At 38.5% G+C, this 9,441-nt stretch overlaps 1 protein-coding gene across 3 annotated transcripts in view; it reads left to right on the plus strand.

Moving 5' to 3' along the window:
* Positions 1-1,992, plus strand: part of Lpar3 (lysophosphatidic acid receptor 3) — a 66,898-nt gene extending 64,906 nt beyond the window's left edge. For all 3 annotated transcript variants that reach the window (XM_042678015.1, XM_042678025.1, XM_042678030.1), the window contains one exon: positions 212-1,992. In XM_042678015.1, coding sequence (XP_042533949.1) covers positions 212-540 — 329 coding nt within the window. In that variant the 3' untranslated portion in view covers positions 541-1,992. The remainder of the gene's footprint in view (positions 1-211) is intronic.
* Positions 1,993-9,441: the final 7,449 nt, after the last annotated feature.

The raw sequence follows: 9,441 nt of genomic DNA on the forward strand, positions 1-9,441 counted from the left end.
TTAATGGGTAAATAGATAAGCCAGTGAGTGGAACATGGCAGAAAGTCAAGGAGATCCTCAGCTTCTCACAAGCCTGCTCTCAAACACTCTGATAGATAGAAGCTTGCTTTTCAGCCCACAAAACAAATCCTTTGGCTCCTTGATACCTCTGGCTCAGGTGGGGAGGGAAGACCTGATTAAGCACCTGTTGCCTCCTCTTGTCTTCCTCCAGGTGCATTCGTGGTGTGCTGGACCCCAGGCCTGGTAGTTTTGCTCCTGGATGGCCTGAACTGCACGCAGTGTGGCGTGCAGCATGTGAAACGCTGGTTCCTGCTGCTGGCACTGCTCAACTCAGTCATGAACCCCATCATTTACTCCTACAAGGATGAGGATATGTACAGCACCATGAAGAAAATGATCTGTTGCTTCACTCAGGAGAACAGCACAGAAAGACGCCCCTCTCGTATCCCCTCCACCGTCCTCAGCAGGAGTGACACAGGCAGCCAGTATATGGAAGATAGTATTAGCCAAGCCACCATCTGCAATACAAACAGCTCCTAAGCTGTGGATACCTCTCCCATTGCCTACCCAGGCATCCCCTGGGGAAAGAGCTGTTAAAAATCATTACCTATCTCTACCAAATGCCCATGTACAGTGTTATTTGAGATCGGAATGAATCACTGCTAGGTTTTACAGTTTTGTTGTTGTTTTACAAGTTTAAAAGTCTGGGCAGTGAAGAGAAGATAGTACATTCAGTGAAAATGCAGAGAAAGATGGAGACAATACAGTGAATGGATTGCTGCTCAGTTTCCTACAAACTGCTGAGAGCATCACCAGCCAGCTGGGTATGCCAGGCTCTGCTGCCATCTTGTAGCGATTTGTTTTTTGTGTTTCAAAAGATGTCAAAGGTCATAAGCCAAACTGAATAATAAATGATGCTACTTGAGCCACTTTATGTAGCTGCTAGGAAAACCTATGTAGTTTTTTTCTTCACATGTCTAAAAGATTCAGAAATATTTCAGCAGTAGTATTCTTCTACTGAAGAATTACTAAGTATTTTTTTCCTCATGAAAACCATGGCAAGTAGCTAGGTATTCAGTAGGAATCTAAGAATAACAAATTACTAAGGATTCCATAATAAACCTGATTTTTCAAGGGAGCATTTTGAGAAAGCATGTTTACTTAAAAATAATAACAAAAATAATGGAGACTTAGAACCTCATTTGATGACATGATCCTCTTAAACAGGTGTGTATGTGTATAAGCACATCTACTTAGATTCGAACTTTGCAATTCAAGACTCCAAGGATAGAGATGGTGAGATAGATCACTGCCACCCAAACTCTCCAGTCTAGAACAAAAGCTATAGAAATGACCTGGTGTGCGCTACATAAAAATGAAAAAAAGCTAAAGAAATATTGTTTTAAGCAGACATTTTAATAGCAAAATAGAATGTATTGATAAGCAGGGTGAATTCTTTCTATAGAAGATCAAATATGAGTGCTTAATTTCAGCTAGCTCCACACCACTGGTAGCTTGTTGGCTTTTTTATGTGGAAGTATTTCACATCTCAAGGTTTGCCCAAGGTTCTCAGTGTATTTCATACTTGTCTTGTGGATTGAATTTTGAACTAGGTCATTTGAAGTTTTCGCCTTCAAAGACCTAGATAAGCAACTTGAAAGGCAAATGAGTAAGAAATGAAAAATAGTATTTCATGGACATAGGCTACTGACTGAAGTTTTTATGTAAAGCATTTAGCATATATTCTGATTTCAAATAATAACTTCAAGGCAGTTAATATTTATGTAGTCTGCTAACGAAGTTTACACATTTTTTGCTATTGTAATATAACAGTCATGTGCAAGAACTACTTGTAATAAAAGAATTTCTGAAGTCATGCTTTTAGATATAATAGCCTAAAATAGAGTATTATGATTTGAAGGTGTAGAGTTCACACGCTGTTAGTGTGTCTACCTGAAGCTTATATCAAATCAATCTATAAAATAAAATTTAAAAAAGGTCTGTTCTCATTGAGGTGCTTTATTGCTTTGTGTATCTTCTAAGTAAAAATACAGTTTGGGGTAACTATGGCACATATTTCTATTGCAAAAGAAAAATCAGATTTTCTGTGAAGTACATACTCTTTCATTATTTATGTAAGCACTTTGAATCTACAGCTGGCCAAAGGGTGGAGAATTGAAATTGAATTCCAGTCCCTGAATAGCTGCTAAGGGATCTTTAAAGGTTTTATTTTGAGGAAAGAACCATTTTTAATACCCTGCAGCAGAGTGTTGTATTCAGAATGGTGCCTGGAGGGGATCCAAAGTGTGGAAATGCAGGGGAAAAATATATAGCTTTTGTTTTTATGCGCACACATATCTCAGCAATGTGCAAGAGTAGAGAAGTCATGTATATTTGGAAATATAAAGGCCGAGTGATCACAGAGCTCACTGAGACCACTCAGCAAACCCAGCCCTTAGCAGGAAAACAATGTGAAGAAAGAATATTCCTCTGTAAATTCGAAGACCCCAAGCTCATCTGCAAATCATGAAAATGGTGATACTGGGGCTGGGATGTAGCTCAGTGGCAAAGTGTTTGCCTAGCAAGTGCAACATTCTGAGTTCCCCCTAGTACCAAAAACAGAAAAGACAAAAGAAAAATACAGTTTAAAAAAACGTGATGATTCAAAAAGATGGTGATACTAAACAATTCACCTTGGCCTTTGATGCTAACTTAGCAAGGACTGCTCTCCCTGGGCAAACAAGAGTTCATCTTAGATTTTCAGCAGTTGAGCCCAGCGATGATGGCTTATGTCTGTAATTCTAGCTACTCAGGAGGCTGAGATCTGAGGATTGCAATTCAAAGCCAGCCTGGACAAGAAAGGCCCTGAGACTCATCTCCAACTAACCACCTAAAAACCCGAAGTGGAGTTGTAGCTCAAAGTGGTAGAGTGCTAGCTTTGAGCATAAAAGCTCAAGGACAGTACCCACCCCTGAGTTCAAGCCCTAGGACTGACAAAACACAAAGCTTTTCTGCAATTGTTCAAGGAGATCTGCTCAGTCTGCATTGGTGAGAGAAGTCAAATCTTTCTTGAAGACTGCCTTCTTGGACAGGGGTAATTTTTTGGAAATTATTGAAATTTCTTGCTCATTTAGTTTTTTCGTTGAGTAGTAGACTTAGATCACTTTGTGGTTTTTAGAAACCCTGAGCATGGATATGATTATGGAACTACACTGCTTATATCTGAGTAATTTCAAATAAAAGCAATACTAAATCAGAAGATAAATGTAAACCTCCAACCAAGTTCTGATTTTCCTCACAGCCAGAATTTTAAGGATTGTTTTTAAAAAATATTAAAAGCCAAAGTGTATGTATTTCAGTATCCTGAATTCCTGGAATTCTGAGCAAATGCTTAGCCCATGCTAAAATGCCCCTGGAACCAAAGACCCAACCAAATTGGTAGCAAGAGCATCACATGGATTAGTGGATATGATTCCATTTCTGTGCCCCTCTCCTTACCCTCCCAAAGACAGATAAACAAACAAAACCAAAAGAAAACAAAAATAAAGCCACAAAGCCAGTTGCTATACTTTTTGGAAGTAAGTATTGTATATCAAGAGCAATAAAAAAGATAATATTTAACATAGCAATACCCCTTTTGGAACTGTATGTTAAGGAGGAAATTAAAAACAAGGAAAATTATATGCATGATAGCATTCATTTTTTTGGCCCTCATTGGAATTGGTTGAAGAGGCATAATGAAGGTAAGCCCTGTGCAGAATCCATGAAGGTGACTCAGTGACAAGCTCAGTACCAGTGAGAACCTGGTGTAAAAATAACTTCACTATCACCCTTCATGATGACACCTCTCCCTATGTACAGATCTGACTGCTAGGAAACTTACCGTAAAATTATGCCTCTTTTGTGGGTCACTAAATGTGGTGTTCAGTTGGAAACCCCCAGGGCTCCTTTCAATTTTACATGTCACTTTTCAAGCCTAAGATAAAAGTCACTTAAAGACTGGTAGAACTTTAAGTAAAGGAAGCTGTGTTTTGTGTGATAAATACTCTCCTGAACACATGAAATAATTTTGAATTCTCATAAGTTCAGACCAGTTTTCATGATGAAATAATTATTAGGTGAGATGCTATGACTGTGGATTTTTTTATTTACTATTATATTTTGTCTTTACATGATTTCCTTCAGTGTCTTATAGAATGTGCTGTTTCCAAAATGAACAGATGGTAGACTACTGATCGCAGTTGTTAGGACAGAGTGTTTTTAACATTTATATCTGATGAGCCAAAGGCTTAGAGTGCAAACAATCACACAAAGGTCAGGCACTCACACGTGGAAGTTACAGCTCATCAATTAAAGTGCAGATCCCACTATGTACCATATAATACAGTGGCTCTGTGCGACCAGGGAGCCCCACCGGCAGTTCACTGGGCCAGTCAGTTTTGGAATCTACAACTGACTGATAGCAGTATTTTTAGATCTGCAATGTTATAAATCTTTGCAACTATTTCAACTTCATGTAATTCAAATTTCCATAAAACATATCTGTAGTATATTTGCTACTGACATCAGAGGAGAGGTTTTCTGCCACAAGCCCAAATTAAATCTTTGTGTTAAAAAATTAGTACTCCAAAGTGGGGAAAAGGGAATAAGAGCAAAAGTGAGGGCAAATTTGATCCAAGTAGATCATATGCGTGTATTGAAATATAACAAAATTGCTTTATACGATTAATTATGCTGATGAAAAGAAGAAAAAAGAAAACAAAGCAATGGTGTCTTCAAGGCACTTTTTACTTGTTTTGTTAAGACTTTGCTATTGTCTGTGCTAATGGATTTGTCTGTCCCCAGCATGACTGGAACATGTAGAGCTGTAAAGTTCATTACTCGTTTAAATATACATGACCATCCGGTTTCTGTTCTGTCCCCCTAACTGTCTATGAGACTCTAAATATGATTGCTACTCTCCTAAATGAGAGGCTTAAATAATAAGAATTTTTTTACAACTCCAAAATTCTGTTTCTGTGCCTCACCTCTCAGATGTTCAAGATGTGGGGTCTTCTAGAGCGAGTCCTAAGTTTTTGAATTCTTTATGTGTAGGAATTTCAAAGAAAATGAGACCTGTTTTCATTTTGCTGCACTGATTATCAAATACTCTTGCATATAAGAATCACCTAAGGATCCCATCTAAAATAATCTAAAATTTATTTTAGGCACATATGAAATATAAATCTATCATGAATACAGGAGCAGAAGGATTTCTAAAGGAAAACTGACTTTCTAACCCATGCAGAGAATTTGGCAGACTCCATGATCTGCTCCAGTCTGCCAAAAGTGAAGTAAATGGAAATGTGTGCGCTATTGTTCACCCCATCAAGGAAAATAGAAAACCACACATTTATTTCACATTTAATTTAACAAATGTTTTCTGAGGACTTCTTAGGAGCTAGGAGGCCCTTCCTCAAAGGAACTGACAACACTATGCATCAATACCCAAATGAATCAGAGAAAATAAAGTGAAAAGGAGCTGAAATTATTAGGGATGGACATGGACATATATGAACATATTGTGGTATGTTATGTAAATATTATTGGTGATACCGTTGAGGTATTTTGGACTTGGCCTCTGGTGTGTGTGTGTGTGTGTGTGTGTGTGTGTGTGTGTGTGTGTGTGTGTGTGAGTGTGTGCGCGCGCGCATGCGCATGTGTACACATGCACGTGTACAGAACTACTACTGGGTCTTGAACTCAGAGTCTGGGCACTATTTCTTAGCTTTTTCACTCAAGGCTGGTGCTTTACCAGTGGAGCCACATCTCCACTTCTGGCTTTTTGGTGATGATTGAAGAAAAGAGTTTCATGGACTTTCCTGCCTGGGCTGGCTTTGAACCATGATTCTCAAATCTCAGCCTCCTGAGTATGTTGGCCCAAGGCTGTAATATATTCTTTATACAGAATTCTCTAAGACTTGGAGAAAGAAAAAGAAATCAGATATATAGGCTACTTATTTGGGTTAAAAATATTTTTCAATTTATGGTTAGGAGATTTGATGCTGATAATCTGACTTTTTATTTATTGAGGTGAATGCCTGACCACAGGAACTGGGGCGTATCAGTCAGTTCTCAGTAAGAAAAACAAATCATTATAGACATTTGAAGCAGAAGGTATAAAGTGGGTAATTAAATGCTTAGAAATCAAGTGGAAAAGCTAGAGAACCAAAAAGAAGGGAAGCCCATAATTAAGCCTCAGGTTTACAGTTAAGTTTTAGGGAATTATTGCTGCCAGATTGGGAACTTCTGGAAACTTCTTCCTTTGGAAGCAGGAGATTTGTGGAAGAATACCCAGAAACCATTGTAATATTTTTTTCTTTATTGTTATTATAAAGAGGGGTTATAATTACACAAATCAGGTAATCAGTACATTTCTTTTTTATTAATATATATTTTATTGTAAAGATACTGTACAGAGGAATTACAGTTACATGAGTAAGGTTATGAGTACATTTCCTATTGAGCACTGTACATCTCGTTTGGACAGTATCACTGAAATATCTTAATCTCAACTTTGCTGCTAAAGGAAGAACATGGTCTCTGCTTTCCTCTGCCCCTTCTACCTCTCACAATTGTCTGTTGCTGGCAGAATCTAAGGGATATTTACTGGCTTTGTATTCTTGGAAATACTGAGGAGAGCAATGGAACTTACTGCCAAAAGACAAGCCAACACAAAGTTAAAAAAAAAAAAAAAAGGAAGGGGCAGGGGACTTTCTGGCTTCTAGAACTTTCCTTTTTTGAAGATACCACTACTGTTAGGGTTTTTTCCATTTCTTTTTCCTTTCTTCCTTCTTTCTTTTGACTGAAGGAAGAAAATAATACAACTAATTCTACAGAACAGAATGATGATTCTCTAAAAACAAAATGTTAATGCATGAAATATGTAAATTTCTGAAGAGTAAAGACAAAAACAGAACATAAGAGTGTAGTTCATTTATTATTAGCTTTTCTTTATCCACATCGATATATAGAAGTTCAGTTTATACTGGGATCATAGTTGATATACAATCATGGCAAATATGGCATAATCCTTCCTTTGTATCTCTAGATAGAATAGACTCAGACATATTTGTAACAAATGAGCAGAGTAGGTATAAAATCCAGACATTAATTAATTAATTAAAAGTAAGACTTTAGAGTTCCTATGATCTTAAAAGATGCAATGGACCAAATTGGGCGGTGAGGGAGCAGTAATAGATCTAATTTTGGGATTTGGGGAAAAGTAACATCACAGCTTCTTCTTTTATAAAAATTAGCCAGCCTGATTAATACATCTAATGAAGAAGTTGTGATATTGGGACTATCTCAGTTTTTTTTTTTTTTGGTCGGTCGTGGGGCTTGAACTCTAGGCTTAGGCACTGTCCCTCAGATCTTCAGCTCAAAGCGAGAGCTCTACGGCTTGAGCCACAGCACCACTTCCGGTTTTCTATGGTTTATTGGAGATAAGAGTCTCATGGAGTTTCTTGCCCAGGCGGGCTTTGAACCACGATCCTCAGATCTCAGCTTCCTGAGTAGCTAGGATTACAGGCATGAGCCACTGGTGCCCAGCTCTATCTCAGTTTTATTCACAAGGAAATTGGTGACCACAGATTGAATGAGTATTTGAGATACATAGTGACTAAATCAAGAGTCAAATTTAACTAAATTCTCCTTTAAATCTTTATTTAAAAATTATTAGTTTCCTAATAACTATACATAACTTCAAATTACAAAGAGCTAATGTTTACTACTAATATAAGCTATTATATTATAATTTAGATAATTCTAATAATAAATATATAATAACATAGTAATATAATGTTTAGGAATTAAGAAGATTGACTTTAGAAAGTAATTCAGTTTCTTAGTGTATAAGCCTAACAAATGATTCCAAACTAAGAAAAAGATTTGCCCAGAGCAGATATTAAATCTATAATTTATAGACAATCTATTCAGTCACGAAATAGATGTAAAGCTTTATAGTCAAGCTCATGAACTCTAGGAACACCTTAGTTCTTTTACATCATAAGCAGTCAACTTTGATCAAATTCCTCTGTATTTGATTTCTTTATCTATAAAATGATTTGTTGATTATGAAATAAATTGCATGTATTTGGAGCAATCTTGGGCACTGTGAATGGATAGTTATTGATGGAATGCTACTTAGCTTAAATTTACAAGTATGAATTATCTAATAAAATCAAAAGATACGTATAATGTAGAATTTGCAGATGGGGTGAATATGGTATGCAGAGGTGACATCTCTGAGTTGTCATCTTTCTTAAGACATAATCCCTGGGGCTGGGAAGGTGGCTCAGTGGTAGAGTGTTTGCCTTGCATGCATGAAGCCCTGGGTTCCATTCCTCAGCACCACATAAGCAGAAAAAGCTGGAAGTGGTGGTGTAGCTCAAGTAGGAGAGCGCTAGCCTTGAGCTGAAGAGCTGACCCAGGCCCAGAATTCAAGCCCCATCACACACACACACACACACACACACACACACACACACAATCCCGCCCTCTGGTGCCTGACAACCAAGGTGGAGTGGGCTTCCATGGCTTTTCGGCAATACTCAAGTCCAGGGCTTTACATTTGCTTGGTAGGCACTGTCCCAATTGAGTTTCACCTCCACCCCGATGGTTTTTGTTGTTGTGTTGCTGGTTGTTTTGGAGATGGAGTCTCACAGATTTTTCAGCCGATGCTGCCTTCGAACCTAGGTCCTCTGTTTCTCAGCCTCCACGACAACAGCTGGAATTACACGTTGTGAGCCACCAGAACCCAGCTTCTATGGGACCTTTTGCCAGCCATCCTTTAACCAAGATGTTCCAGATCTCTGCCTGCCCATAGCTGGGATGAGAGGCACCAGCTTCCCCCTGGCTCAATTTGAAGATGTTGGTTGAGGTGATGTTTGAGGTGATGTTCCACAAGGAAATGATGACAGGCAGGCCTGCCTCTTCTGGTGTGTGCACCTTTGTTGTGTCACGTGCACATAATTCGCGACATAAGGATTGCACCAGGACTGCGTAACCTCCTGCGTGGGCTCCTCTGCATGGGCTGGGTCTGCGTGGCTTCTCTGCAGGTACCAGCCACCTGGTCTAAATGCAGAAGATATGAGAAAAATCCCCAAAAAGATAGAAATATGAATGCAATGGGAGTGAGAAACCTTGCCACACGAAATCATTCCTCTCAGAACAAGAATCACCTGCAGAAACAAAGCCCTTGGATATAAGGAATATAGGAAACTTTTCTGTCAGAAGTCAGAAGTGGTCCTCAGGAAATGGAGGGGGGGATGGGAGGGGAAATTACATGTGTGAAGTATGTGGGGAAAACTTTACCAGAAATCACACCACAATGAGCATCCAAAAAGTCACACTGTGGAGAAGTATAAATGTCAAAAATGTGTGGAAAGACTGGCATGAGAA

This window comes from Dipodomys spectabilis, unplaced genomic scaffold (genome assembly GCF_019054845.1).
Source record: "Dipodomys spectabilis isolate Male_0828 unplaced genomic scaffold, ASM1905484v1 ptg000002l, whole genome shotgun sequence".
NCBI lineage: Eukaryota > Metazoa > Chordata > Mammalia > Rodentia > Heteromyidae > Dipodomys > Dipodomys spectabilis.